This window comes from Sarcophilus harrisii, chromosome 4, assembly GCF_902635505.1.
Source record: "Sarcophilus harrisii chromosome 4, mSarHar1.11, whole genome shotgun sequence".
NCBI classification, from domain to species: Eukaryota; Metazoa; Chordata; class Mammalia; order Dasyuromorphia; family Dasyuridae; genus Sarcophilus; species Sarcophilus harrisii.
In genome coordinates this window covers 413,903,422-413,916,904 of record NC_045429.1, presented here as the reverse complement: position 1 = coordinate 413,916,904, position 13,483 = coordinate 413,903,422, and the positions used below count along the sequence as shown (strand labels likewise).

General features: G+C 34.2%; 1 protein-coding gene across 3 annotated transcripts in view; it reads right to left on the bottom strand.

Moving 5' to 3' along the window:
- The window catches only part of RAP1A (RAP1A, member of RAS oncogene family), a 58,648-nt gene extending 45,416 nt beyond the window's left edge, over positions 1-13,232 (bottom strand). Inside the window, exon 1 of one of the 3 annotated variants that reach the window (XM_031967293.1) lies at positions 13,093-13,232. In XM_031967293.1, coding sequence (XP_031823153.1) covers positions 13,093-13,130 — 38 coding nt within the window. In that variant the 5' untranslated portion in view covers positions 13,131-13,232. The remainder of the gene's footprint in view (positions 1-13,092) is intronic. The other 2 variants (XM_023503466.2, XM_003769768.4) reach the window with 2 other exon arrangements.
- Between the last annotated feature and the right edge of the window lie 251 nt (positions 13,233-13,483).

The window sequence follows — 13,483 nt, the reverse complement described above, 5'->3', positions numbered from 1 at the left end:
GTTCACAAAGAAGAATACTTCCAGAATAATTTTTAGGAATTGGGGGGAGGAGGGAAAGGTGTTAATGTGCAGTATTCCAAATCTCCATGGGACATATTACAACCTTGTAATAACACAGGAAAAATGACACTGGTTTCTTAGGCTGTTTCACAATTAGATAGTCCATTAGCTCCAGGCATTTTCTCTGGCTGTCCCTCATGCTTAGCATGCTCACTCTCCTCACCTCAGCTTACTGGCTTCCCCAGGATTTCTTCAAATCCTAATTAAAATTTCATCTTCTCCAGGAAGCCTTTTCTAATCTCTCTTAATTCTACTGCTTTCCCTCTATTAATTATTTTCTACTTATCCATGCATATAGACCAGTTTTGGATTTTTTGTTTGCTTGTTTCCCCTATTAGATTGTAAATTCCTTGAGGGCAGGAATTACCTTTTGTTTCTTATTGAATTAAGCAAAGTATAGAATCGAGTAGCTACTTAACAATGTTAATTGACTGAAAAGTGCAATATTTTGTGTTAAAGATTTTAAAGCAGAAATTGCACTACATAAATCAACTCATAAGGTGATTATTTATACTAATATATCATTAGCCTGATCTCTCTATGTTCTCCTAGCACTGTATTTATATTTTTATGTGGATTTAAAATAATTTTTATTAGTTCACCGAAATATTATGAGTTAGATTAATATCAATTCTATAGGCAAACAATAAATCAAAGCAAAAAAATCAATGGTAAAACAGATTACTTGTATAAAATGACAGAACAATTTCTTAAATAATTTCACATGTGTCAATATCTAAGGAGTATTTATGCTTAATAGAAGGAAATTCTATTTTACATAAGAACTTCTAGAAAGGGTGATAACAAGCAAATCAGGGGAGCATGGAATTTTTTATCTGTCAGGTCTATGGACAAGTGAAAAATTTATGATCAATCAAGAGATAGAAAGCATTTCAGAATAAATGGACAGTTTTGATTACATTAAGTTAAAAAATTTTTGCAAAAACAAAACTGATGCAGCCAACAGAGGAAAAGGAGAAAACTAGGGGAAAAAATTTGCAGCGTTTCTCTGTTAAAGGATTCATTTCTCAAATATATAGAGAACTGAATCAAATTTAAAAGACTGTAAGTCATTCCCTAACTGATAAATGTTCAAAGGATATGAATAGGCAGTTTTCAGAAGAAAAAAACTAACCACAATCATATGAAAAAATGCTCTAAATGACTACTGATTAGAGAATACAAATTAAAACCATGAGGTACTATCTCATACCTATCAGATTGGCTACTGTGACAGAAAAGGAAAATGACAATTGGAGGAGATGTGTGAAAATTGGGACACCAATGCACTGATGGTGGAGTTGTGAACTGATCCAACCGTTGGAGAACAACTATTCTGGAGAACAATTTTATAGTCCAAAGGGCTATAAAACTGTGCATACCTTTTGACCCTGAAAAATTAGGTTTATATCCCAAAGACAGCAAAGAAAAAGGAAAAGGTCCTATATGTATTAAAATAATTATATCAGTTTTTTTTAATAGCAGAAAAGAACTGGAAATTGGGAGGATGCCTATCAATTGGGGACATGGCTGAATAAGTTATGGTATATGACTGTGATGGAATACTACTGTGATGTAAGAAATGATTAACCAAGTGATTTCAGAAAAACCTTCAAAGACTTATATGACCTGATGCAAAGTGAGATGAGCAGAACCAGAACACTGTGCACAGGAACAGCAATGTTGTATGATGATCAATTGTGAATGACTTAGCTATTCTCAGCAATATAATAATTCAAGACCAATTATGAAGGACTTATAGAGTAAAAAATAGTATCCACTTCCAGAGAAAAAACTGATGAGTCTAAATGCAGATGGAAGTATACTTTAAAAAAATTTTTTTTCTTTTTCTTTTTTGGGTTTGTGTTTTCTTGTGTAACATAGCTAAATATGGAAATGTTTTTCATGATTGCATATGACTAAACATATAAATACATAGGCAGGAAAATTTGGGACTGAAAACATTTTAAAGTAAATCTTAAAATTGTTTTCAAATGTAAGAAAAAATAAATTTAAAAATAAGATTGATTAGCATGGGAGGGGGCGGGGAAGATACGGTAACATTTCAGAAAATAATTTCTAGAACTCACACAAATTTGTTTTTTTTCTACCAAATCCATCTATTCCAGATACACAAAGAACCTTAAATGAGATAGACCACAGCATACATTCTAATCTTTTGAATTTGATGCATTTTAACAAAGTCGGTATATCTTCTGATACCATAAACAAATTAGGAGAACAAGGGATAATTTACCTATCAGATCTTGGGAGAAGGGAGAAATTTATAACCAAAGAAGCACTACAGAACATTATGAAAGGCAAAATGGACAACTTTGATTACATTAAGTTAAAAGGCTTTTGCACACATAAAATCAATAGAAACAAGATTAAAAGGGGTACAAAGATTAAAAGGGGGAAAGTCTTTATAGCCAGTATTCCTGATAAAGGCTCATTTCTAAAATAAATAAAGAACTGTGTCAAATTTATAAGAATACACAACATTCCCCAACTGATAAACTATGAGGCACTATCTCATACCTATCAGATCAAAGGATCATGAACAATTTTCAGAAGATGAAATTAAAGCCTTTGATAGTTATATGAAAAAGTATTCTAAATCATTATTGATGGGAAAAATGCAAATTAAAACAATTCTGAGGTACCATCTCACACCTCTCAGGTTGGCTAAGATGACAGGGAAAGATAATGATAAATGTTGGAAGGTATGTGGGAAAATTGGGACACTAATGCATTGTTGATAGAGTTGTGAAATGATCTAATCATCCTGGAGAGCAATCTGGAACTATGCCCAAAGAGCTATAAAACTATTTATACCCTTTGACCCAGCAATGTCATAACTGAGACTATATCCCTAGGAAATCATAAAGGAGGGAATAAGATCCACATGTGCAAAAATGTTTGTAGAAGCTCTTTTTGTGGTAGCAAAAAATTGGAAAAGGAGTGGATGTCCACCAACTGGGGAATGGTTGAACAAGTTGTGTTACATGAAAAAAAGGGAATATCATTATTGTATAAAAAATGATGAACAAGTTGATTATAGAAAGATCTGGAAAGATTTACATGAACAAAACAAGCAGAACTTGCAACACATTATATACAATAACAGCAAGAATATTCAATGATCAACTATGAAGGCTTGATTCTCCTCAATAGTTCAGTGATCCAAAGCAATCCCAATAGACTTTGGACAGAAAATGCCATCTGCAATCAGAGAAAGAACTAATACTGAATGTAAATCAACACAAACTATGTTCACTTTTTTTTTTTAATCTCTCCCATGGTTTTTCCCATTTGCTCTGATTTTTGTCTCCCAATATAATTCATAAAACAATGTATATTAAAATTAAACTAAAAGGTCAATATCCTCTTATGATACATTTTAACTTCATATTAGCCAAATGAGAACACAATATGTTCATTTTCTGCAAATGATATATATATTAATAGTATGATGCTGGCCAAATCACCTAACCTCTCGATGTCTTAGACAAACTTCCTAACATTATAAATTACAGAGAAGATGATGACCTGTATTTATGGAAGCCACGAGCTCCCTATATCAATGAAATCACAGATCTAACCCTTCTTTCTTATTGGACAAACTGGCTGATACCATTAATAAAACTGCCATACAGTTTTTAAAGTATCACCAAAAGAATTAAACAGACAAGTCTGTGGACAGCTTGAAAATAACATGTTGAGTTGATTATATACTTGTTAAAAGGCAAGCTATATGTAAGAGAGACTGGCATGGAAAGACTTAAAGCAAAGATACCAATTAGAAGGTTGCTGAAAATAGCTAAAGACAAGAGATGATGGTTGTGAGTAGAAAAGAATCAGATGTGAGAGATGAAATAGAATCTGCAAGATCTGGCAAATGATTATCTATGCCTGGCGAAGGAGTCTGAGGAGTGGAGGACAATGACAAGGCTGCTAGCCTGGCTGACTGGAAGAATGGTACCATCATTTACAAAAACAGCAATTTTAAAAATGGGTGGGTCTAGGGGAAAGACAGGAAGTTCTATTTTAGATGTGTTGAGGTGGTTATGTCTCTGGGACATCCAGGGTGGGTAGTTATATAGATCTGTGAGTTCTCTGCATAAAGATGATAAATGATACAAAAAGGGAGTGGAATATGGATGATTCAAAGAATTAAAAAAAGGAATGTCCAAAACAGGTAGAAAGAACAAAGTACCCAAGATAGTGTTATCTATGGTAGAGAGGTCAGACAGGTTGAAGACAAAAAAGAGTTTACTGGATTTGGCCACTGAAAGACCATTGGATTACTTGATTAAAACTTATCTTTCCAAAATTACCAATCAGAAACCAAATTCTAAAGGGTTTTGGATTGAAATCCAAAAGAATTGAGAAGGGAAATGGAAGCAACTGGTGTAGGCAACTTTATCTAAGATGGCTGAGAAATGAAGGGAGAGAAAGATATGGATCTAGAAAAAGTTTTTTGTTTGTTTGCTTTTTTGTAATGGCTAGGGAGACAGACATGTTTGAAGGCATAAAAGAAGAAACTAGTAGAAGAAATTGGAGATTAGAAGTGGAGATGATTGAAGAAGCAATCTTCTAAAGAAAATAGGAGGGAATGATATTAAGGAGAAAAGTCTGGTGTTGGCAGGGAGAAGGGCTATGACTATCAGAGGAAAAAGGAAAAAAAGAGAGTGAAGGATAATTTCAAGAGGTTTTGAGACAAAGAGAAGGGGGAAAAACACAAAATTTTAAAATATTAATTTTAGAAGTATCTGCTTCATCCAATCATAGACTAAAACATACCTTTAATTATTCTCTCCCCATAAGCTTTTTCACAAAAATATATTTTGCCTAATTCATTCAATACTCAAATGGGGAAAAAAAAATACCAGATTATTATTGAAGAACTCTTCAAGTTTAGGTCATTTGATTTCAGTAAAATTACCTTTAAAAGTACAGTATTGGGGGCAGCTGGGTGGCTCAGTGGATAGAGCACCAGCCCTGAAGTCAGGAAGACCCGAGTTCAAATTTGATCTCAGACACTTCCTAGCTGTGTGACCCTGGGCAAGTTACTTAACCCCAATTGCCTTTGCAAAAAAAGTACAGCATTGTTTTGTTGTGCTACCAGGAGCCACATGACAGTGGCTACTGGATATCCAACCCAGACCTGCAGAATGGATCTCCTCACCTGAGAGAATGACACAAGGAGGCTGAGAGGCAGTTGCTGTTCTCTGATTTCTCTCCTCTTCCCTCTGCCTCCAATTTATCTCATTTCCAATCCACAACACCTATGTCAGCAAAGGCTACTCTGCAACTCCTTCAGATGCTATGATCCACAGCTGTGGAGGCTCTCAGAAAATTGATCTGCCCCTTGGAAAATAATCTATAGATTCTGTTTCATAATAAAGATAAAATCAATTTGTAACAATTATTTGTGATAATGTTTTTCTTCTAATGCTGTGTGCTGGGAGATAAAGATCCAAGTGTCTCACAACCTATGTATTTAAGCCAATGTTCAGCTGCCTAGTTGATAAATGAATAATCATGTATCATGTCTTATTTTCTCAAACTTATTAAATCATCAAAAAGAGAGATACAAGCAAAAAGGGGCAATGGAAAAAGGAAATCTGCACTTTTACAAAACTCCTATCCTACTCATTAAAATGAATTTTCTTTTACTTTTGCTATTGCCCAAATGTAGCATTCTTAAATCCAAGTAGGAAACTAAAGGCAGCAGCTAATATTTTTGAGTTTAAAGAAATAAACAAAAAAAAAAAAAAAAAAAAAAACATGTAAAATCCAATTCCAGCATGACTGGAATACTACAAATTTTATACAGTATGTAAGGTTATCTCAGAGAAGGCGCATTAGTATTGGGGGGAAGGAGGAAGGGCAGGATAAAAAGAGCTTCCTCACAAGGTGGGATATGAGTACTGGAAACCAAGGAGATGGAGAGGAGGAGCAAAGGTTTGGACCAACATTCTAGCTTGTGGAATTACTTCTGGATCCTAATTCAGTAGTTCAATGTTTTAACTATTCTCCTGTTGTGTCACCTAGAAATAAAACAAACATGTCATCTATATCTTTATCCAAGTCACTGATAAATATGAGCACAAGGCTAAGCAAGATCCCTGAACCCTGTCACTGAAGACTGACAACCTAGTTAACACCTAACCCTTAACAAATTCAACAAATTCTGAATCCATATAACGGTACTATGTAGCTCACATTTCACCTCCTTTTCTACAAAAGAATGACAAGTTTTATAAAGTATTTAAATAAAATCTGAGCAAAACTACAGCATTATCCTGATCTATTAATTTAACAACCTTATTTAAAAAAAACAAACAAACAAGATTAACCTAGCATGATCTGTTTTTAATGAAGCCATACTGGCCAACTCTTTATGACCAACACTTCTTTTCCTAGAGTGTCATTAGTCATCTCTCTAGTAATGTATTCTAAAGTTAAAGGAAAGCTCATTGGCTGGCTTACAACACACAGATTCTATTCTTTTCACTTTTCGAAAAATAAGCAACATCTGATCTTGTATTTTCCACAATCACAAATATCACATGTATTACTTCTGTCATATCAAAAGGATGTAGTTCTTCTGGGCCAGGCAATCTGAAATCACTAAGAATAAATATGCTTTACCTTACAATCTCTTCAAATTTATTTTGTGTGGTGTTGTTCTTTTTCTAAAATATAATCGTTCTCTGGGAGCAGGTTTCTTGGGGAGGTTTTCTGAAGGCAGCCTTAGTTTCAGTTCAGAGTAATAATCACCCCAAATGCAGCCAGCTGTTAAAATCTAAACATTTATTTTCTCCTTCCAAGTCTTATCTCTTTCCTTGGGCTCAGGTAGCTTTCTTAGAGACCTATCTCCCTCCTTGGTTCCAAGAGCAGCTTGTCTTTTAGCTCTTCCAGCTTCTGCCTCTAGCTCAACTCCAACTCATGGCTTCTCAATCTCCAACTGATGCCCCCCTCTCAATCTTTTCAACTGAACTGACTGAGCTCAGCTGTTTTTATGCTCTCTCAAAGGTTGACTCCTCTTCTGAGAGTAGGCTTATGGAAGGGGTGAATTTGGATATCTCATACTGAACCCTGAAATCTCCCAAATGTGTGAACTAATGTGTGAGTTAATGTGTGAACTCTCAAAGGTGTTAACTTAAGCACTGTTTCTATTATTAGTGACTTAACACCTTATAAGGATTTGCTCTAATGTATGAACCAATAAGCATTGTATCAATTCCACTGAGTTAACACTAGGATTCTAACAATTTTGGACAACAACTTCTTAATAAGCTATTTTTGTTATTCCCTTTCTAATTCAAAGATCATTCTTTCTAGGCAACCGCCTAAAATTAAGAACTAAAATTAAGGGGAAAAGAGGGTTGGGTGTTTTTTTTTTCTTCTATTATTGATTATCAGCATATCCAGCTGAAGCAGGGCTCCTGACCCTTCTTGGATCCTCTTCCCAATAGTTTAAGAAAACAACTCAAACCTTTTGTTGTTCTTTGCTTCCCTGGAAGCACTAGCTTATTCTAAGTATTAGTAGTTAATATATCACATTTCTGTATTAACCTGTTACTTATTCTTCTTTCATTTGCACTTATGTTTTAAAAAATCTAAAGATGATGTAAAAACCAAAGATAACAATTTTAAAAAATCTAAGTGGACTGCTGAGTGTAATGTCCAGACTAGCTCTCTAAAGGACCTCAGGATCAGCCTGAGTCCTTGGTCTTAGTGCAGGAGTGAAGGAGGCAGAAGGGCCACCATGAGGCTAGTCAAAGATGGAGTCCAGAGTCTGGAATCTGGAACCTGAAGTCTTCTCTGTGGCTGTGAGAGCTGAGGCTGAGAGCCTTCAGAGTCTGAGATTCCCTTAAATACCTCAGTATGATTAAATCACTACAACACACTGAGTGTGTCCAACCATTACATCACCATCACATTAAGTAGGGAACCATTATCTCACACGGAGTAGGTGCTTAACTATAAGTACCATGCTGTCCTTGATTCAAGTATACCTTTTCAGAATCCTGGCCCTCTACAGCTGAGTTTTCTGCAGACAGCTCCTCTTTTTTCTTCATTATCAGAATCTCCTTGTATCTTCAAAATTTTCACTCCAGAGAGTTTCTCATCCTTCCTGGGATTTTAGTCTATGGAATCCTCTTTTTCCTTCCTTGGAAACCTCTGATATCTGATTTCCCTAAATCTGCAATTTATTTACAACTATATCTGGCTTTCTTCTTTTGTATCACAAACTCTAGGAGAAACTGACCTCTGCTTTTCAAAGTTCTCACTCCAGCAACCATTTCTTCTCTGTTAGTGAGATGATCATCATCATAAAAATAATACTACTAATATCTTAGCTAAGAGTTACATAGTATTTTAAAGTTTTACAAAGCATTTTATATATATTTTCTCATTTAATTTTCAAAACAACCCTGCTAATTAGGTGTTATAATCATCTCCATTTTGTAGCTGAAGAAATGGAGACAGAGAAGTTATGTGATTTGCCCAAGATTACACAACTATCCCAGGGGTCTTCAAACTTTTTAAATAAGGGGCCAGTTCACTGTCCCTCAAACTGTTGGAGGGCCAGACTATAGTAAAAACAAAAACTTTGTTTTATGGGCCTTTAAATAAAGAAACTTCATAGCCCTGGGTGACGGGAATAATCATCCTCAGCTGCTGCATCTGGCCTGAGGACCCCTGATTCTAAGCCAAGATTCAAATTCAGGTCTTCTTTGATTTCAAGTATGCCGGGAATTTTTTTTTGTATCCCCTAACTATGCCTTTTGAAATTCTTATCCTTCAAGATCCTAATCAAATGTTCCTTCTTCTAGGAAGCCTCCCATGACTAACTCACTTAGAAATCTTTCTTTCCTCAAACCTCTCATAATACTTGTAACCACTCTATGATAATATTATTATGAACTATAATTGTTATACATTCCTATTTAGGTATCATATTCACCAACATAGCACTTTGCACAAGTGCTTAACTGATGGTTTTTTAATTGAACTGAATTCCTCCCTACCAACTATAAGTTCCATAAGGGAAGAGACACTTTTTTTTTTCTGCACACAGCATGAACTTAATAGATTGTTGATGAGTGAATTAATGAAATGTTGGAGGCTCACTAAATCCTTGAACTGAGCAATTCACAAAAGGCACTCAAATGTTTATTATTTACACAAAAATATGCTTCTGAACACAGTGACTAAGTAACCTCTGTAAAATCTGCCTCTTTTTGTAATTCATGATATATTAGAACTAGAAAAGGTTAACTTTTATTTTTAAAATGAGCAATAATAATATGTTATCAGAAATATATAGATTTGTTATATAGGATGATGATAATGCTAAAAATAATAGCATTTATGGGCTAAGCACTTTACAAATATTATTTCATTTGATCCTCACAACAACACTGAGAAATAGGTGCTGTTGTTATTTCCATTTTACAGAGGAAATTGAGGCAAAGAGAAGTTAAAGTCACTTGGCCAAGCCAGTCACACAGCTATTAAGGTCCCTTTAATTTCAAATCTTCCCAATTTAGACTCACTGCCATCAACTATAGTTACTTTATGCAGTTTGTTGTCAGTTGTGTCCAACTTTTTGTGACCCATTTGGGTTTTCTTGGCAAAAACATGAAGTGATTTGCAATTTCCTTATCCAGAGCATTCTACAGATGAGGAAACTGAAGCAGATTTAAGGGATGTGCTCAGGGTCACACAGTTGGGAAACATCTGAAGCCAGATTTGAACTTAAGATGGGTCCTCCTGATTCCAGTCCTAGCACTTTATCCACAGCACCACCTAGCTGCCCACTGTATTTATAAGACATATATATATTGATAATCTATCATAAATATACAGTAAAAAAGCAATGTGAAAAATAAACATGGATGCAGTTCCAATTAAGGAGTAAAGACACCTGGGGAAATTGAGACTCATGGTAAAACCATTATCTTAGCAACTGAAGATAGCAGAGACAAATTCAAAGGCAATTTATGTAAAACTAATTGACCTTTTTATGAAATTGGACAAATATTTTGTTAAAAACTCAAAAGAAGTATTTCTAGATAAAGAGCTTTATAGTACTTTAAACTACTTACTGTACCCAAATGAATGATAATGTTTTTATCTGATGAGGCCTGTTCCATATCAAATTCTAATTCTTAATAGTTAGGATTGTTTCAATAGTTTATCAAGTCAGTGTCTTAACATGGCATTCTTTCTTAATATTAGATGAACATGAGCACAAACTATATTATTTGGTGTCTTACTTTGTAAATGACAAAAAGGTTTTAATTTTGTGCAACTGGCTTTCCACATCTCAGACAACATTCACCTTTTTTAGTTGATTTTTATTTTTTTAAAAAGTGCTCCTGTAAAACATGTTTTAAATACTACACTACTAGCTTAAACATCAATGGGAAGAAATACATAAATGTGAATATAAGTTAATTCTATTAATTTTCCACCCATGGCCAAAGGAAGAAAGAAATAATGAAGCCAAAAGAACAATTCACACAGTGACAAAAATGTTTTGTGGTTGTGAGTTTTTAAAAATAGTTTTTAATTTTCCACACTAATGAGCTATTTAAGGTGCTAAGCAATTACAACACCCAGATTTTTTTTTCCTCTCCCTTTTTCCTTTTATATCTCACCCTTTGATTAACCGCTAAAGTAATAAATGGTCAAAAGACTACATATAATCTAATGATGAAGAACTGGGATATATCATCTATGGATATAATTTCTCTCCATTCTCTCTGTTTACAATGGCAAAGGGTTCTTCTAAGAAAAATAACTGGAATCATTAGGGGTAACTGAAAACAGCATATATACTGTGGCTAAAATTGTGCCAGTTGGAGTTTGAATGTCTAGATACACAGTGAGCAGTTGGTTGATTTTTCATTAATTCTGTTTTTCTTATTAGACACCTACAGTATTCCTAATCCTTATTTATTCTTCCTTTCTTCCCTATATATGCCCTTATATAGTCTGATTGCAAGAAAAAAAAAATGTATCCAAACATTCTTAGAAGAAAAATTTTAATTAAAGCACCAAAAGTACTATTAACTATGCAAATTACTTTCTTCTGGGAAAATATTTGACTAGAAAGAACATTTACTCAGATAATTTGCTTAATAAAATTCTTCAATTTCTATTTTTAAAAGCTATTTATGTTTAAATAAGATGTTTTTACCCACACAAGAACATAGTGAAGGAAAATAACCTCACATGTGACATTGGTTTAATTTAGGAAGACTTCCCAATAAGCCACAAATTTAGTCTAATGACTTTATGGTAAATTAGGAATATTAGGTAGACAATAAGATATTGCATGTGCTAATGAAAGCAAATTTTAAAATTTAGTCTAGGAGGGGAGAGGAAAGTACAGTGAAAGAATATTGCTTGTAGAATAAGATACCAGCCCAAACACAAATCCTAAGTCTTAGTTTCTTTACCTTTGAGGTAGAGTACTTAATGGCCCAAGTTCCCTCTTAGTTCTAGATCAGGATTCTTAAGCTAGGATCCACAGATTACCCTGAATAGATTCAGGAAAGTATGTGAAGTTTAAAACATATTTTGATAGTTATATTTTAACATAATTGGCTTGTTTTGAAATCCTACATATTTTATTTTATGTATAAAAAAATCAAAATTCTGAGAAGAAGTGGTCCACTGGTTTCAACAGACTCCATCCAGAGGGGACCATAACACAAAAATCCCAGCTCTAAATCTGTGATCTTATGGAAAAATCATTAGCTATCTTCAGGCCATTCTGCCTACATTTACCTCTACGTTTACTACCAGAGCCTTGGACACTATGCCTTGGATCACTGGACTATTATAAGTAAACTTCTGTCTGACCTTGCTCAGAACCATATCTCCCTGCCATTCAAAGACTACTCCCTCCAGGCTCTTACTATCAATAGAATGTAAGTAAGCAAGTGAATACAGGTACTGTCTGTCTTGTTAGTATCTATATCCTTAGCACTAAGCACATATGGTTTGGTACTTAGTAAATGGTTAACAAATGCTGTATCTTGTCTGTCTGTCTATCATCCATCCATCCATCCATCTATCCATCTCTATCTATCTATCAATCTATCTATCATGGATGCCAACGGGACAAAGGCTACATTGAAATTCCTCTGGATCACGAGTTCAAGTTAACAATTCCAAACTTTCTGAGAACTTTGGATCGGAGTGTATTTTTCCCCGGAGAAGACTTGTAACAATGGATCAGTGCTTATAAGAACATTACTATAAAGATGCTACCAAAAAACTTGTTTTTAACACATGTAGTAGAAGATGTTTCTCACCCTTTAAAGATGTCTTAATCCTTTGTAATGTTCTAAAGGTTCTGAAATGCATTCTGGAATGCAATAAATTGAAAGTATTTGGTAATGTAGTAATTAGGTGACAAGCCTATTAACAACTCAAAATATGTTCTAGTCTATGACTAGATATATTTGCTTTCTATCTAGGAGCCAGTCCAAAATTTTAGATGCCAAATTAGCAACTTTCAAGGAAAAAAAAAGACAATACTACTTCAGACTTGTTCAACTTAATGCAATAAATATTTAAGTGACTACTATATGCCAAATGATATAATAGGAAATTTAAAAATACAAGAATAATAAGGAAAAAAGTGAAATTCTCTGCACTCAAAGAGTTACATTTATTGTTCCAAAGACGAATAGTAAGTGCTAAAAAAAAAAATTGAGTTATCATTATCAAATGAATAGCATGTTAATAACAGAATCTTAGGAAAAAAGAATTTAGCAGTTATACATTACAACTTCTACCACTGTCATTAACATCCATTAGAAGTGGCTCTTTGACTTCCACTTGAAGTTTATAAAAAAAAACTTACTATTACTGCTACTGTTCCTATATTGTTCTCAACTTCAGCTCAAGTTCTTAAATTAGTGTCTACAACGGAAGATTTAAAAGGATGCTTTGGAGAGGGTCCAGGAAGGAGCTATACACATTTAGAGATCTTACCTCCTGAGACTCATAGGAAGCAGACAGAAAACTCTCATCTAAAAAACGAGCTGGTCTTTTAAGCTCCAAATTCCTCCCTTCTCAGAGGCTGGCTGAGGCAGGCCTTTTCCTTATTAAGCTTCAGTTTTATACCTAGTAAAATGAATATAGTATCTCTTTCACATGATCTCTTTCACTTAAATATAAACTACTTTTGAAATAGGCATGAATATGAATAGAGAAAACAAAACAATAAAAAAAGTTCTATAATTTCAGTTAAGGCTGCTCAGAGAACATTAAATGACTTGACATAATTGTGAGTTTTTTCTCCCATTAAAACATGAGATTTGTAAGGGCAAGGCTCAGGTCTTTTGCTTTTCTGGGTAACTCCAGGTTCAGTGCAGTATTTGGC